The sequence below is a fragment of the Heterodontus francisci genome, chromosome 1 (genome assembly GCF_036365525.1).
Source record: "Heterodontus francisci isolate sHetFra1 chromosome 1, sHetFra1.hap1, whole genome shotgun sequence".
Classification (NCBI taxonomy): Eukaryota; Metazoa; Chordata; class Chondrichthyes; order Heterodontiformes; family Heterodontidae; genus Heterodontus; species Heterodontus francisci.
In genome coordinates this window covers 284,643,133-284,662,016 of record NC_090371.1, presented here as the reverse complement: position 1 = coordinate 284,662,016, position 18,884 = coordinate 284,643,133, and the positions used below count along the sequence as shown (strand labels likewise).

Here is an 18,884-nt window from a genome sequence, read left to right as displayed (position 1 = left end):
AGCCCTGAATCAGCAAAATCCAATTAACCAATCAATTTACAGGCACCCAAGAAAAAAGGGTGGAAATTGTCTATGAACATAGAGTAACAATTTGCAGTTATGTAGCACCTATAACATAGCTTCACAGGAGCATTATCAAATACAATTTGACACCAAGCCCCATAAGATATTAGGAAAGGTGACTAAAAGCTTGATCAAAGCTGTAGGTTTTAAGCAGCATTTTAAAGAAGGAGAAGGGCAGAGAGGTTTAGGGCAAGAATTCCAGAGCTTAGGACCTGGCAGCTGAAGGCATGGCGATTGGTGGTGGACCGATTAAAATCGGAGGTGCACAAGAGGCCAGAATTGGAGGAGTTTAGAGATCTGAGGATTGTCGAGGTGGTTACAGTGATTGGTGGGGGGGAGGGGGGGGCGGTGTTGGGGGTTGGCGAGGCAATGGACGGATTTGAACGGGAGCAATTGCTGGAGTGGGAGCCAGTGTTGGTCAGTGAGCACAGGGATGCTGGGTGGACAGGACTTGGTGTGAGTTAAGATATGGGCAATAGAATTTAGAAACCCTCAATACTGTGCTCACAACTCACCAAGATCCCTTGATGCTTTCTTTAACAAACCATGATTTTTTTGAATGCTTGTTGCCTTCTGAGGGTAGACAGCCATTCTGTAGAACAGAACATCCCTGTGAGCTCGAGCCTGAGACCGTGATGTGGACTGATATATTTTACATCGAGTTATGTAGAATTTACAGCACAGAAACAGAGCGTTCATCCCATTTGGTCTATGCCATGTTTGTGTTCCCCACGAGTCTCTCTTTCACCGCCCCCACCCTCCCCCCATTCATCTCCTATATCAACGTATCCTTCTATTCCTTTATCCTTCATATGTTTATCTAGCTTCCCCTTAAATGTATTTATACTATTCACCCCTCAACCACTCCATGTGGTTCCACATTCTCACCATTCTGGACTCCCTACTGGATTTATTAGAAACTTAGGAAATAGGAGCAGGAGTAGGCCATTCAGCCCATCAAGGCTGCTCCACCATTCAAACAGACCGTGGCTGAGCATCTACCTCTACACCATTTTCCCCCACTATCCCCATATCCCTTTATGTAATTAGTATCCGGAAATCTATCGATTTCTGTTTTGAACATGCTCAATGATTGAGCTTCCACATCCTTCGGGATAGAGAATTCCAAAGATTCACCACCCTCTAAGTAAAGAAATTCCTCCTCATTTCAGTCTTAAATGGCCTGCCCCTTATTCTGAGACTGTGTCCCCAGGTTCTAGACTCACCAGCCAGGGGAAACATCCTTCCTGCATCTACCCTGTCACACCCGGTTAGAATTCTGTAATTTTCAATGATATCACCTCTCATTTTTTCTAAACTCTAGAGAATACAGGTCCAGTTTCTGCAATCTCTCCTCATAAGACAATCCCGCCATCCCAGGGATTAGTCTAGTGAACCTCCGCTGCAGACCCTCTATGGCAAGTATATCCTTCCTTAAATAAGGAGACTAAAACTGTACGCAATACTCCAGATACAGTCTCCCCAAGGCTCTATACATTTACAGCAAGACTTCTTTACTCCTATACTCAAATCCCCTTGCAATGAAGGCCAACATGACATTTGCCTTCCTAATTGCTTGTTGCATCTGCATACCAGCTTTTAGTGACTTATGAACAAGGACACCCAGGTCCCTTTGGACATCAACACTTCCCAACTTCTCACCATTTAAGAAACACTCTGTCTTTTTTTCTACCAAAGTCGATAACTTCACACATATTCACATATTCAATCTGCCATGTTCTTGCCCATTCACTTAGCCTCTCCAAGTCCCCTTGAAGCCTCCTTGTATCCTCCTCACAACTTATATTCCCACCTAGTTTTGTGTCATCAGCAAATTTGGAAATATTACAATTGATCCCCACATCTAAATCATTTGTATAGATTGTGAACAGCTGTGGCCCAAGCACTGATCCTCATGGTACCCCACTAGTAACAGCCTGCCATCCCGTGAATGACCCATTTATTCCTCCTCTCTGTTTTCTGTCTACCAATTCTCAATCCATACCAGTACATTACTCCCAATTCCATGTGCTCTAATTTTGTTCACTAACCTGTGTGGGACCTTCTGTAAATCCCAATGCACCACATCCACTGGTTCTCCTTTATCAATGCTACACGAAACATCCTCAAAAAACTCCAACAGGTTTGTGTCAAACACGATTTCCCTTTCATAAATCCATGTTGACTCTGTTCAATCATTACTTTCCAAGTGTCTAGTTATCACATCCTTTATAAAAGATTCTAAAATTTTATCTACTACTGATGCCAAATTAACAGGTCTGCGGTTCTCAGTTTTCTTTCTCGTTCCCTTCTTAAATAGTGGGGTTACATTTGCATTTATTATATTAGTGACGGTCTTATATTTATGGTCAATAGTTTTGTCTCCCCCAAAAGTGGAGACATTTTCTCCATGCCTACGCTATCAAACCCCTTCGTAATTGTAAAGACCTCTATCAGGTCACAGCTCACTGCTTTTTTCTTTCTAGAGCAAAGAGCCTCAGCCTGTTCATTCTTTCCTGATAGTTATAACTTCACAATTCTGGTATCTGTACCATAAGCATCATCACAGGATGTGATGTCAAGAGTCACATCATCGCAGGATTAGGTGCAGTCCTGTTCCAGATTCAGACAGATGGACGATGCAGGCTGGTGTACTTTGCCTCTTGTTCGCTGTCAGAGACAGAATGAAGCTACGCAGGGATTGAAAGGGAAGCGTTAACAGCAATGTGAGGGTGAGAAAATTTTCGGACTACGTACTGGGCCTCAAGGTCAAGATCAAAAATGACCACAAGCCACTAGTGACGTTGCTTAATTCCAAGGAGTTAGCAAAATTACCCAAAAGGGTACAGAGATTTCGACTACGACTATTGAGATATGAGACAACAACCGATTACGTCCCAGAAAGCATCAGGTGACAGCTGATGTGTAATCGCAAGCGTCAATCGCTATACCTGAAGTGGGAGATGTCTCATTCCTGGAGGAAGTGGAAGTCTTTGCTTTAGTTGTAACGGAAGATTTGCCGGCAACTGCTCAAAGATTAAACCAAATTAGAAACATACCAAAAGAGGAAAAAGTAAGACCGTTTTGCCAAGAGGGTTGGCCAGAATATATGTCTAATAACTCCGGTTCTAAGAAAGTATTATAAGCAACAAAGCCAACTTACTATTGTAAGTAGGGCGGCACAGTGGCGCAGTGGTTAGCACTGCAGCCTCACAGCTCCAGGGACCCGGGTTCGATTCTGGGTACTGCCTGTGTGGAGTTTGCAAGTTCTCCCTGTGTCTGCGTGGGTTTTCTCCGGGTGCTCCGGTTTCCTCCCACAAGCCAAAAGACTTGCAGGTTGATAGGTAAATTGGCCATTATAAATTGTCACTAGTATAGGTAGGTGGTAGGGAAATATAGAGACAGGTGGGGATGTTTGGTAGGAATATGGGATTAGTGTAGGATTAGTATAAATGGGTGGTTGATGGTCGGCACAGACTCGGTGGGCCGAAGGGCCTGTTTCAGTGCTGTATCTCTAATCTAATCTAAAAAATCTAATCTAATGACTTACTAGTCTACGACGAAAGACTAGTTATTCCAAGGGCTTTAAGATTAGACATCCTAGAGAAACTACACCACGGGCACTTAGCAATCACCAAGAGTAAAGCAAGAGTGAAGAACTCTATATGGTGGCGGGGGTTTCCAAGTAGATCAAAGACATGATTTGCAGGTGTATCACACGCAGTACCACCAGTCAGAACTCTAGAGAGCCACTGATGTCGTCTTCGTTTCCATCCAGGCCATGAGAACACCTGGGAATGAATCTGTTTGAACTTAAAGGGAAGATTTTCCTTATTGTTGACTATTACTCTAGATGGGTTAAAGTCAAACCAATACATGACCAGAGTTCTGAAGCCGTAATCAAATCACGAAAGGAATTTTTGGCACACATGGCATTCCAGACCTTGTGATTTCTGATGATGGTCCACAGTCCGTGAATGAGGCATTCCAGCGGTTCGCAGAAACATTTGGGTTTGCCCATGTTACAAGTTCACCGAGGTACCCCCAGGGCAATGGAGAAGCAGAGAGAGGTGGTCAGACCATGAAAATACAACTGGAAAAGAATAAGGATTTTCAGCTAGCACTGTTAAACTATCGATCAACGGCAGTCCAGAACTAGCTGGCTCCATGTGAGTTGCTATTGGGTTGGAGGTTTAGGACACAACTACCCACGCTCCCAAGCACCCTTCAGCTACGAATCGGTGCAGAGGACCGGGAAAGGGTGAGGGAGAGAGAAGAGAAAGAAAGGTCAACCCAAATGGAGAATCATGATAGATGCTACAGATCAAAAACGCAAACAGATCTACACCTGGAGATTTGGTTTGGATTAAAGGTCAGGGTCGATATGGAGAAGTGATGGAGAAATCGCTATATCCTCAATCATACATAGTCCAGACAGACCAAGGATGCATAAGGAGAAATAGAAGATCTTGGTACTGGTATCTATGAATAAACAATTGATGAAAGATCAAGAGAATCAGCTACCAGAGAGAGCTGATGAACCAGTGACACAACCAACAACAGATAACCCAAATGACAGTGAAGACGGAGAACATGAGTCATCCAATAGTTCCACTCACACACAGGAAAATGAGGAAGAACAACTGAAAGACTCAGTACCCCAAACAAGTGAAAGAAGAACACGCAATGGCAGAGCCCTGAGAACCCCACAGCGTTACAGACCTGATGAATGAAGTCAGAGACTTGGGGGGACATGTAGTATAATGTGCATGGATGTTGCTGGGTAGATTATGTATATAGGCCTTAAGCATCATCACAGGATGTGATGTCACGAGTCTGGACCATGAGTTGCTCAGTGTTCATGTAGATACCTTAGAGATAAGACCCCTGTGAACTCCTGTCACTTTGACCCAAAGTCTACTATCCTCATTTAATACTGACAGCGCACTGACAATATAGTTCAGTATCATCCTTGTAATGGTTTTTGTATCTTCTCCGGTGCATCTCGAACCTTTTTGTAATATTTGTGAATTCACATTGCAAGGCCAGCTTGTCGATGGGTTCTCTTGTACATTCACTTGTCAGAGCAGTGGGTGCTCATTGCTACCTGACTGGCTGTTTCCGGTTATAGCTTGAGACTTTGTTTTGCTTAGTGATTTGTCATCATGTGTCAGATACATGCCGATTCTAGCTCGGAACATATTGATCCCACCTCTTCTGCTATTCTCAAACATTTTATACTATGCAGGCAGCTTTCAACAACAGCAACTTGCATTTATGTAGTGCCTTTGACATAGTAAAATGTTTCAAGGCACTTCATAGGAGTGTTGTCAAATAAAATGTAACAACAAGCCACATAAGGAACTATTAGTACAGGTGACCAAAAGCTTGGTCAAAGTGGTAGGTTTTAAGGAGCTTTTTTAAAAATTCATTCATGGGATGTGGGCGTCACTGGCTAGGCCAGCATTTATTGCCCATCCCTAATTGCCCTAACTGAGTGGCTTGCTAGGCCATTTCAGAGGGCATGTAAGAGTCAACCACATTGCCGTGGGTCTGGAGTCACATGTAGGCCAGACCAGGTAAGGACAGCAGATTTCCGTCTCTAAAGGACATTAGTGAACCAGATGGGTTTTTACAACAATCGACAATGGTTTCTTGGCCATCATTAGACTAGCTTTTTAATTCCAGATATATTAGTTGAATTCAAATTCCACCTTCTGCTGTGGTGGGATTTGAACCCATGTCCTCAGAGCAATACCCTGGGTCTCTGGGTTACTAGTCCAGTGATGATAGCACTACGCCACCGCCTCCCCATAACGGATAGGAGAGGATAAGAGAGGGACAGAGAGGTTTAGGGAGAGAATTCCAGAGCTTAGGGTCCAGGCAGCTGAAGACACGGCCACCAACGGTAAATAATTAGAATCAGGCTTGCCTAAGAGGTCAGAATTGGAGGACCACAGAGATCTGAGTTATAGGGCTGAAGGTGATTACTGAGATGGAAAGGAGTGAGGCCATCAAGAGATTGAAAACATGGATGGAAATTCCAAAATTGAGGTGTTGTCAGGCTGGGAGCTAATGTAGGTCATCGAACAGAGGGAGTAATGGGTGAATGGGACTCAGTGCGCGTTAGAATAGGGGCAGCGGAATTTTGGATGAGGAAAGTTTACGAAGGCTGTAAGATGGGAGGCCAGCCAGGAAAGTGTTGGAATGCTGGAGTCTTGAGGTAACAAAGGCATGGATAACCTCCTGTGCCATTGCTCACAGTAAGTCAGAACGGCAAGCTGCTTTTATAACAGGGATATTTCAGCGAAGTACCACAGGCAGTAATGCTACTTGCATAAAGCAAGGGCCTCTTTCTGTGTGTTTTCAGAGCGAAAGTCTCTAAAGTGGAATATATTGCAGGATTTAATCCGCAACCCCTCGTCCTGTATCCTGACATCTTTCTCTATATTACAACAACTTCACTGGCTGTGAAGCACCTTTGGATGTCTTGAGATCATGGTGGATGTTATGTAAATGTGATTTTCTTTGTGTGCTGCCAAATGATGCCAAAGTCAGTCATTTCACAATTGCAGATTCTACGTTTCTTTCAATTCTGTGATATTTTAATATCATTTGTTTGCTACAGCAACAATTGCTCTGTACCAGAACAGCCTCTAACACAGGGAATCTTCTCCTGATTGGATAGCTGCTAAGTTTTCAGTAGCTGGCCTTTCCATATTTGGTGCCACTTGCTATGTTGTGATGTGAAATGTTGCTCTGACTGTCTACTGCAGTATTGGTAACTTTCCAAGATTTAATATTGCTTTGGGAGTTTTGCAGCAGTTTTCGTTATCTGAGATACTGATGCTCTCACTCCTTAGAGTCAATCCCAAAACCCAACTTGTGAATGTATATTTAGCTCCAGTTTAATGTTATAAATGTTTATAGATTAAAGTGTGTCAGCTACCAATGTTGACCTGAATTATAGATGTTAAATATTTTTGTGTAATTTTCACCTGTGCTTCATAGCTGTTCATGAACTAAATCACGTGTTTAAACGGTAGGGATTGGTGGGGAAATCCAGAACAACAAGGCACAATCAGCTATGACCCAGGGGTAGCACTCTCTCCTCTGAATCAGAATGTTGTGGGTTCAAGTCCCACTGCAGGACCTGCGCACAAAAATTTAGACTGGCACTCCCACTGCAGACTGAGAGAATGTTGCACTATTGGAGCTGCTGATTTTTGAATGATACCTTAAACAGAGACCTCTTAACTGGATGGAAAAGATCCCATGGCCACTATTTCGAAGAAGAGCAGGTGAGTTCTCCCTGGTGTCAATGTTTATACCTCAACCAACATCATTAGAACAGGTTATTTGATCATTATCACATTGCTGTTTGTCAGGTCTTGATGGGGCCAAATTGGCTGGAACTACCAAAAAGAGGTAGATTTTAAGGAGCATCATAAAGGAGGACGGAGGGGCGGAGAAGTTTAGGGAGGGAATTACAGAGCTTAGGACCCAGGCAGCTGAAGTCCACTAATGGTGGGGTGAAGCAAATTGGGGAATTTCAAGGCATTAGAATTGGAGGAGCACAGAGATCTGAGGGTTGTCGGGAGGAGGAGATTTTTGAAATGGAAAGGCCATTGAGGGAATTGAACACAAATACAATGTTCAATTCAAGGTGTTGCCAGACCGGGAGCCAATGTAGGTCAGCGAGCACAGGGGTTGGTGGGTGAATGACTCTTGGTGCACTTTAGTATTTTGTTTTGGATGAGCTGAAGTTTATGGAGGGTGGAAGATTGGAAAGGCCAGCCAGGAGAGTAATGGAATAGTTATGTCTAGAGGTAACCAAGACATGGATGAGAGTTTCAGCAGCAGATATCTTCTGATGTAAATATTATGAAATTGCTTCCATTTTAAAATATTTTTTTGAGGACTTGTGTTTGAAGATTGTGGAGCTGGATTCATTTAGGACTGGAGAGATTCCTTAGATGCTGGACTATGTTGTTTTTCTAAAAAAGTCACTGGAAGGACTTGGGAACTTTGTTTAAAAACAAACCCTCACTAGAAGTCACATGCCTTAAGCTAAATAAACAACAGGAGCTTTGGTGAATAGGGGAATTGTTTACAGAGAAGTGACATGTCAAGATTACTGGTGATCAAGAGTTGGTTTCGTTGTGGATATTATTATGAGTCAGTTTGGGGTCAGCCTGCTAAGAGAGAAGGCACCAGTTCAGCCTTTCTCCACCTCTGAGAATCCAGAATGATAACTCAAACCCCTGATGCCGCATTTCTCCTGGAATGCCTACCAGACTAATCCTCGATGTCGCCTGAAGAGAATTGCTCCAAAAAAAATCCCAGTGACAGCCGCCTACGCGTATTTGGGGTACCAGAATAAAGGGATAACTGATGTCATTCCATATCTTCTTTTCATTCAAGAATTAACCAGATTTAACCAAAGGATTTTTAAAATCTATTTTGTAAAGAGAGCTCTGCAGAGAAAATTTATTTTTTTTCTTCAACCTGTGTGTGTGTGTGTGTGTGTGTGTGTGTGTGTGCGCGCGTGTGCGCACGCGCGCGTTGGGCTAATTTAAGGGAACTTTCATTTTCAATCTGTGTGTTAATGCTTTGCATCTTTACTGAATAAGTCTTGTTTATAATGAATTGATAATTTTGTTTATTAACGAAACCTATTTGGTGGATTTTATTCTGAAATGAAATAGAGCATATAATTGGCCGTATCTGCAACTGGGTAAACATTTAAATATATGTTGTAACCTATGGAGAAGTGGAACTAGAGAAAGACAGTACACTCTTCCAGTCTCGCTCGTAACAATACCCTTTGTAAGGAGGGTTGACCATTTCAGTCCCATGCTCTATCACGTGTTGTTTGACACAGTTGACATCCGATTATAGCTTAATTACACCCTCATTGCATGGGTAATGTTTTTATTAAACCTTCACATTGAGTAAATGGTTTGCATTTTGTCATCTGATTCGAAGGTGTGTGACTAATGTGTAGTTGACAGCTGAGAATCTGACTGGGGTTTACAGGCAGCTGTATTGGTACATTACTTGCTGCTGTTCTTAGGATAGTGAAGTGTCTGGACAGGAAAAGTCCCAATCCCATTTGGGAGTTAACTGAATTGAACGAGTTCAAATTGGTTTGTGTTCACAAACGGTTACCAAGCTTTAGGTTCTTTAGTGGAGTCATTGTAGGTTTATCATAAATTTTCAATGGATTCTAAGGTAATTCTATACATTGTACAAGCAAGACACGGAAATTCTATACGTAGGCCAAGCATAACACGGGGAAATTCTGTGCATTATGCACAATACAGGAATATTTATTTTAATCTCCAGGAAGGGAAAGATGAAATGAAATGCATATAATTGATGTTGAGAGGGTTAACAGCATGTACAGTTTAGTGTTTCACCCCTGGCGGCGGATGAAGTGGTACCGTGATCCTAATTAATATTAATCGTACACTGGGATCTCCTTGTGATGCAAAACATTTTTAAGATTATTTTCCAATTCGGCATTATTGCCTGCAACAAAGCAACCTTTCTGTTGGTTCTACTGCAGCACAATCATGAGTAAAGGCTTCCATAGAATGATACAGAACAGGAGGAGGCCATTCAACCCATCATGTGCTTCACAATGGCCTCCTCCCAACCCTCTTCACCTCATCCCATCAACATATCCTTCTCTTCCTTTCCCCCTCATGTACTTATCTAGCTTCCCCTTAAATACTACACAATACAATTCCCCTCAACCACTCCCTGTGTTATTGAGTTCCACATTCTCACCACACTCTGGGTAAAAGTGTTTCTCCTGAATTCCCTATTGGATTTATTGAGTGTCTTATATTTATGGCCTCTAGTCTTGGTCTCCCAACAAGTGGAAACATCATAATCACCTCTACCCTGTTATACTTTGCATGATGAGCTTGTTTGTACGGTTTAGATTTTACTTGAGACTTTGTGTAGTAATAAGCAATTGTATGGATTATAATATTTTAATTTGAGGTATTTCAACCTTGCTTCCTGGGCGGTGTTTTTCTGATATATTGAGGTATAGTTATTTGTAATTTCTTCAATCTTGCATCACTTTTACAAACTTTTCAAAAGATTGAAACTTCAGGTTAACTGCGATATTGTGGAGTAAGCATAGCAGCTTTTTAAAAATACAGTTTTGCGATTAAATTCTGTTTACTATATTTATAATTAGGTATACAGCAAAATGCTGGTAGGAAATAACAAGGACGGTAACAGTAAATTGGATACTCATGTATTATGCAGTGTTTGTGAACTTTGTACCTATTGCATATTTAAGTGCTATTGGAACAGTTGCATGATGTGAATTCCTCATCTTACTGACTTTTAAGATCAGACTCCTGACTGCTGATGAAAAGATCAAATGGGTTCATTTCCTTGATGTGATTCAGCTTTGCTGCTACTGTGTGTGTAGGTGGCAAGTGCCTCCTGTTTGCCCAGGTCTGCATATCTGTCACGCTATGCATAATTCTTCTCTGCTGACAATTGGAAATATGTGAGAAATGTTATTAAGGTTCTCCGAAAATTCTAGTTCAAGAGAATTTAAAGGAAAGTGTTGATTTGGACACCCAGAAGGTTTAATGCTGTTGACTGAACAAGTTTGGAGCTTTTCTGGAGCTCTGCTGATGGAACTGACAGAAGGTTCAATTTAACTGCTTGCTTGAACAATGGTATTCGAGTCATCGAGAGATACAGCACTGAAACAGGCCCTTCAGCCCACCGAGTCTGTGCTGAGCAACAACCACCCATTTATACTAATCCTACATTAATCCCATATTCTCTGCCACATCCCCACCATCTACCTACACTAGGAGCAATTTACAATGGCCAATTTACCTATCAACCTGCAAGTCTTTGGCTGTGGGAGGAAACCGGAGCACCCGGCGGAAACCCACGCGGTCACAGGGAGAACTTGCAAACTCCGCACAGGCATTACCCAGAATTGAACCTGGGTCGCTGGAGCTGTGAGGCTGCGGTGCTAACCACTGTGCCACCCCATTGTATTGATTCCCAGACAATTTTTAGTCAGTTACTAGGAAATCCAAGGTTTTGCTGGGAAGAACATCTTGGCAAATTTCTCCTCCCCATTGAGAGATACCACAGTTTCCAGAAGGCACAGATTTGATCAGAAACTCTGCAGAGGCTGATAGTGCAGGAGGTGCCCTGTCACACTCTGATATACATATAGGTGCTCTAACTTGTTACCTTGTTAAGTAGCCCTGCTATTTTAGATTTCTTGACTTGTTTGGATGTTTTCAGAGTTTGCAAAAGGGAACACCAGCTCCCTGAATGTCTATTGAGACCAGGTTATGAGCCAATGAGTTGGAGGCAGAGTGGGACTAGTCTATTTACACAGCAAACAGAGTCTATTTACAGCCTACCTAAACAGCATACTACAGCAAACAGTCCACAGAGTCTCTATGAACTACAACAAACAGAACACGTGAACTAAACTAGAGCAAATTCTCCCATTGACAGCAGGATAATTTTCTCCAGCAAAAGGAAGTGAGTGAAGGATAGTTATTTAATACAAATTATGATCTAAAATCAATCTGCCGCTCCCAATAGTGCATTCTCCCGACTGGTTGATGGAGAAATTATCCAACCATGCCCATAGCTGTGTCACTATGAACTGCCTGAAAATGTTTCCTTTCACGTATTTATCCAATTCCTTTTTGAAAGTTACTAATGAATCTGTTTCCTTTCAGGAAGTGCATTGCAGATCACAACAATTTGCTGCGTTAAAGGAAAATGGTCTCCTGATCTTCCCTTGGTTCATTCACTAACAATTTTAAATCTGTCTCTTCTGGTTACTGACCCTCCTGTCAGTGGAAACAGAGTAAACAGGGAGAAACTATCTGTATTTTCATATTTAAAAAAAATCATTGATTCTGGTGTTGAAATAATAAAGTTACGTGAATATGCTATAGTTCAAATTTTCAGTGTGTATGAAAGAAGCAAGGCTTTGCATTTCTTCCTTTGTTATAAACCTCGAAATCTCCAAGTACCTTACAACTAGCGAATTATTTTTAAGTTGTTGTGCAGGCAAATGTGACAGCCAGTTTGTGCACAGGAAGGTTCCACAAGCATTGAGTGAGTGCCAATAGCGAATTCAGCAATGTTGTGGTTATGGTCCTTGGCCAGTAACCTAAAAATCATGGAAAATAATGAAATTGTCGTTTGTAGCTGGCACCAGGAATGATTCTGAAAGCTGCCAGATAGTCATAAATACCAAACTGGATCCATAATTTTCCTGAGAAAAGGAATCTATCCTCTTTACCTACGTCCCCAAATCCATAGCTGGATTCTTGTGAGACCCATGGAGACTGATTTAGCAGTGGGACCAGAAAGGAAATTGGAAATAAAAACATAAAAGCAAAGTACTGCGTATGCTGGAAATCTAAAATAAAAACAGAAAGTGCTGGAAATGCTCAGCAGGTCTGGCAGCATCTGTGGAGAGAAAAACAGAGCTAATGTTTCAGGTCTGTGACCTTTCATCAGGAAATTGGAACGGTCGACATCGGGTTGGTGGCCTGATGCGTTCCCGCCTTTGGGTGATTTTGCCGGAGGTGGGTGAGCAATGGAATCTGCTTGGCACCCGGCAGCCGCAGGTAGTCAGTAAGAACCAATTAGGAGGATAATGAGGGGAATGGGGAGGACTCTGCCAGGATTTGCCCAGCATTGGAGCAGCCTCCTGCTGAATGCCGAGCTCAGCAGCTCAGTGAAGGCGGTCTCTTAGTGGCAGGCTACATGACCATTGGAGCCAGAGCCTTCATGCCCTCAATGATTGAGCCGCGGGTTGCAAAGGCCAGGCCTGTGGCCCAAACGAATCCTCGAGAGGGGTTTCCCCTCACTTTGAGTCGCCTACCATCTTCAGCCTTCATCACTTTTAATTTTGTTGCACGCCTCTGAGGGTGACTCTTATTGTCACACTCTCCTTGTTGACTCAGCAGCACCCAATTCTCCTGGTGGGGCTGATGGCCTTCCAAAGCTGCAGGCCCTCAGATTAGACTTGCAGCCTCAGGAACCCGCCCACCATCCTTAATTGGACAGGACTGCCAGAGGCGGCCTCTTAATTAGCTGCTTTTGGGAAGATCTCACAGGCAGGCAAGACTCTCGGACCATTGGGGACAGGGCCTCCATTTGTCCCCAATGGAAAAATATTTTCAAAGGCAGTACAATTCCACCCTTAATATCTTCAGGGAAGATGGAGCTATTATGCTGACTTGATGGTGTCTTCTGGTACTAAAACGCTAAACTGCTCAGTGCACAACATGGTACACGGGTTTCAATGAAGCAGTGACCAGTTGAGAGGTGTTTTCCAGATGAAGCTGAGATCTGATTTAAAATAGCAATGGGCATGTTTTGTTGATTTCAAGGATCATGTTGCAGAGATCTGGGAGGTGCCTTTTGGGAAGAAGCCTTCAGATGTTAAATAAACTGGAATGGTCTGTAGGGAGTGTGTAGCTTTTCAGAATACTTTTGTATCTAATGCATAAAAGAATTGAGAGAACAATATTTTATATGTTAGTGTTTATTGAAAAATGTGCAACTGTTTGGCAATTTATAACATCTCGAAATTAATAGGTTTGCATTTTCCAAAGTAACATAGATTTTTGCTGTAGATTATGCAAGGTTACCATTAATGAATCAGCTGTGATTCCTCTGGATGAAAGGCAAGATTTGCATTTTGTTTTCAGTTGTATAAATTGGGTAATAAGGACACCATTCATTATAATTTGATACTTAATGCTTCAGATTATATGCAAGGTTTTTTTTAGGCAAACTCTGAACTTACCAGTCTATCAAGATACAATGGGGAATAGGTTATTGAATAGATACTGAACCACTGAAATGGGTTGGGTTCCTTTGTGTTGAGTTCTTAGAAGATTCATCTCTCTCATAGCAAAGATGCATTTAAGATAAAGGCACAAGGGAGAAAGAAATGAAGTGTTATACTGAGAAGATTACATAAATAGGGGTGGGAGGGGCTTGTGTGGAACATGAACACCAACATAGACCAATTGGGTTGAATGGCTGCACATTCTCTGTAGTTCTACTTAATGTAATCTTTCCACCATTCAGGTGTGATTTTAAACCATGATCCTGGTGTTTCAGGCTAACAAAGATCCCATAGAATTATTCAAAGAACAAGAAATTTTCTTAGTACCACAGACAACATTCACCCTGCAACCAACAAGACCAAAAGAATAGATTTAACTGCCTCTGCATCTTGTTTCTGTTTGTGGGATATTTATTGTGCGCAAATGTTTATCGATGTAGCAGTGACTTCACTTTTAGGGTGCATTCACATAACTGCAGCTTAAGTATGAAGTAGGTTTACTTCATGGCAACACTGCAGTTGTAATGTGAATGTTAGCTGCATATAGTCACAACACTATTCCCAAGCAGAATGGAGATGATTGTGTAATTCCCTCCTTGTTAATCACGCCTGGAAACCGCTGTTATAAGTGACTGGAATTGATTTATGCACATAAATTGTATTGTGTAACTATCCTCCACTCACTGCATTTTGCTGGAGAAATAATCATGTTCTTATCGGGAGACTCTGCGATACTTTCGGTTATGAGTTTTATTTGCTTTAGTTCATCGAGGCACTCTAAATAGATTCTGTAGACTGCTTGATGTATTGCAGTATTTAAGTAGATTCTGCAGATGGTTTGCTGCGGTGTGCTGTTTAAAGAGACTCTTTGCTGAGTAAATAAACTTTGTTTACTGAGAGTCCTGCTGCGCCTCCAACTCATTAGGTAACATGGTGGTGTTGATAGGCACTCGTGAATGTTGATGAATGGGGAGGCAGAGCCTTATCTACCACTGGAACAAAGTCTGTTTGGGCCTCAAACCTGATTTATGCTCCATAAATTTCGTGAAAGTGTGAAACCAAAACCACTTCACAGCCCTGCTAAACTTGTAGACGTAGTTTTATCACACGGTGGAGGAAACTCTATCAGCAGAATCTGGGTGAAATTGCTGAACCAGAGTAAAATGTGGGTGAAAACCTGCGCATCGGTTACATTGAGCCGAAATCGAGTTTAACACTGGTTTAAAAAAATCGCTTCACATGAAGCCAGCCCTGCTCGCAAAACTGGCCACCCTCCTAGGTCAAAATAACAAGCATGGTGAGTTTCTATAGTTTTGGCTGATGGTGAATGTCTCTTCAAGTTACAATTTCTTAGAGGCACAGGCACTAGTTGACATGTTTTAAAAGCTTTTACATATTAAAAAAAAATTTGCTGAAAAGCTAGCCAGCGTAAACCAATTAAACTATTAAATGGTTCAATGGAGTTTTTATTAAAAATCATTTTCAGTGACTTGAAATCAGGTTACTCAGATGGACAACTGGACACCCTTATTAAAATACTTTTTGTGATATTTTTGGTGATTTTCAGCTGAATTGATAAAACTGCATCAAGTTAATGGTCTTAAACACCTCAAGGAAAGAAAAGAACAAACGCTTCTGTTCTATTCCGTTGTCCGATTGCACTCGTTGATAGAAGATTTTATTTTGGTGATTACTCAAATAAATTTTAGCAAAAAATTAAACCTGCAACCTAACCAGCACAACTTATGCCCAATTTCCCGATTGTGCCCAAAGTAGAAATTCTGCCTGGTAGTGTTGGAATATTGCACCTGCAGTACTTTGAAATGCTTCTGAGACACAATAAGGTTTTGTAGAAGGGCAAGTTTTATTTGTCATTCCTTATTCTTGCATTTTTTTTTAATCTGTTTTTTTTAAAATGCTGGCTGTAATTATCAGCAGAGCTCAGTAGTTTGTGCGAGGCCTGTTATTAATAGACCCCTACTATACCATTCATCCTGTATGTTTGAAGTACTGTGCAGCGGTTAGGACTGAATGTACAACAATTTGTACTTAGACTTGTAAAAGAGAGACTTGTATTTTTATCGTGCCTTTCATGACCTCAGAGCATCCCAAAGCACTTTACAGCCAGTGAACTACTTCTGAAGTGTAGCCACCTGCTCTAGCATTGGAGACATTAGGAAATGTATTATATTTTGTAGATGGTCGGACTGTCAGATACTAAAGCATTATTGTATGAAGAATGGAGCTCCTGCTGGTCTCAAAGATCATTCCTCTGTAGTACATAGTAAGAAATATTCCCCTTATCTGTAATCGGATCTGCTTGGGATACGGTACCCTATAGATCCCATGATCTGCCAACATCGCATAGCACGAGAAAAAGATGGGGACATTTGCACATTTCTAATTGCTTTGATTTAACTAGTTACCAACATGTGTGAGAATTTTAAGTGATTTTTGTGCTCAGATAGTATTTAGCTATTGCTGAGCACTTTTTTTTGCATTGCATGAGGAGAAAGGACCTCAATCTTTCTGTTAATCTCTTTCAGTGTGCGGTGATATCCATGGTCAGTTCTTCGATCTGATGAAGCTGTTTGAAGTTGGTGGATCTCCAGCGTCGACTCGCTACCTCTTCCTTGGCGACTATGTGGACCGAGGTTATTTCAGCATTGAAGTGAGTGTGAGGGTACTTACAATTCGTCGTGTTCGGTGGGGTGGGGAGTCTGAGGTGAGGGCGGTGGGCATGGAGGAGACAAGACAGTCTCCCATCTCCGCCCCATCTCAGCTTATTTGCTGAAACCTTCGTTATCTCCAGACTCGAGTGTTCCCACACTCTTGTGGCCGGCATCCAGTCTTGCACCCTCCTTAAACTCGAACAAACCTCTGCTGCTCTTACCTGAACTCAGCGCCAAGTCCCGTTCACCCATCACCCCGTGCTCTCTGAGATACATTGACTCCTGGTCTGGCAACACCTCAGTTTTAAAATTCTCACCCTTGTTTTCAAACTCCTCCATGGCTTTGCCCCTCCCACTCTCTAACCTCCTCCAGTCCACATAAGCCACCGAGATTTACATGCTTCTCCGATTCCGGCCTCTTGTGCATCCTCGATTTTAATTGCTCCACCATTGGCAGTCGTGTCTTCAGTTACCTAGACCTCAAGCTCTGGAATACCCTCCCTACACCTCTCTGCCTCTGTACTTCTCTGCCCTCCTTGATACTACTGCTTAAAACCTATCTCTTTAACCAAGCTTTTTTTCACCTGTGCTGATGTGTTTTGGTGTCAAATTTTCTTCGATATGATACTGCTGTGGAGCACCTTGGGATGTTTTACTATATTAAAGGCACTGTATGTCATTGCTGATAGAGTAGGAGTAATTTGTTTTATTTTTATTCATTCATGGGATGTGGGCAGCACTGGCCAAGCCAGCATTTATTGCCCATCCCTAATTGCCCTTGAGAAGGTGGTGGTGAGCTGCCTTCTTGAACCGCTGCAGTCCATGTGGGGTAGGTACACCCACAGTGCTGTTAGGAAGGGAGCTCCAGGATTTTGACCCAGCGACAGTGAAGGAACAGCGATATAGTTCCAAGTCAGGATGGTGTGTGACTTGCAGGTGGTGGTGTTCCCATATATTTGCTGCCCTTGTCCTTCAAGTTGGTAGAGGTCGCGGGTTTGGAAGGTGCTGTCTAAGGAGTCTTGGTGCATTGCTGCAGTGCATCTTGTAGATGGTACACACAGCTGCCACTGTGCGTCGGTGATGGAGGGAGTGAATGTTTGTAGATGGGGTGCTAATCAAGCGGGCTGCTTTGTCCTGGATGCTGTTGAGCTTCTTGAGTGTTGTTGGAACTGCACCCATCCAGGCAAGTGGAGAGTATTCCATCACACTCCTGACTTGTGCCTTGTAGATGGTGGACAGGCTTTGGGGAGTCAAGAAGTGAGTTACTCGCCTCAGGATTCCTAGCCTCTGACCTGCTCTTGTAGGCACGGTATTTATATGGCTACTCCAGTTCAGTTTCTGGTCAATGGTAGCCCCTATGATGTTGATAGTGGGGGATTCAGTGATGGTAATGCTGTTGAATGTCAAGGGGAGATGGTTAGATTCTCTCTTGTTGGAAATGGTCATTGCCTGACACTTGTTGGCACGAATGTTACTTGCCACTTATCAGCCCAAGCCTGGATATTGTCCAGTTCTTGCTGCATTTCTACACAGACTGCTTCAGTATCTGAGGAGTCACGAATGGTGCTGAACATTGTGCAATCATCAGCGAACATCCCCACTTCTGACCTTATGATTGAAGGAAAGTCATTGATGAAGCAGCTGAAGATGGTTGGGCCTGGGACACTACCCCGAGGAACTCCTGCAGTGATGTCCTGGAGCTCAGATGATTGACCTCCAACAACCACAACCATCTTTCTTTGCTCTCGGTATGACTCCAGCCAGCGGAGGGTTTTCCGCCTGATTCCCATTGACCTCAGTTTTGCTCGGGCTCCTGGATGCCATACTCAGTCAGATGCTGCCTTAATGTCAAGGGCAGTCACTATCACTTCACCTCTGGAGTTCAGCTCTTTTGTCCATGTTTGAACCACGGCTGTAATGAGGTCAGGAGCTGAGTGGCCCTGGCGGAACCCAAACTGAGTGTCACTGAGCAGGTTATTGCTAAGCAAGTGCCACTTGATGGCACTGTTGATGACACCTTCCATCACTTTACTGATGATTGAGAGTAGACTGATGGGGAGGTAATTGGCCGGGTTGGACTTGTCCTGCTTTTTGTGTACAGGACATACCTGGGCAATTTTCCACATTGCAGGGTAGATGCCAGTGTTTTAGCTGTACTGAAACAGCTTGGCTAGGGGCGCGGCAAGTTCTGGAGCACAGGTCTTCAGTACTATTGCCGGAATATTGTCAGGGCCCATAGATTTTGCAGTATCCAGTGCCTTCAG

The 18,884-nt window shown here is 42.7% G+C and overlaps 1 protein-coding gene across 2 annotated transcripts in view; it reads left to right on the top strand.

Annotated features, from left to right (window-relative positions):
* The window catches only part of LOC137377455 (protein phosphatase 3 catalytic subunit alpha), a 310,308-nt gene that overhangs the window by 164,669 nt on the left and 126,755 nt on the right, over positions 1-18,884 (top strand). For both annotated transcript variants that reach the window (XM_068047049.1, XM_068047038.1), the window contains exon 3: positions 16,495-16,619. In XM_068047049.1, coding sequence (XP_067903150.1) covers positions 16,495-16,619 — 125 coding nt within the window. The remainder of the gene's footprint in view (positions 1-16,494; positions 16,620-18,884) is intronic.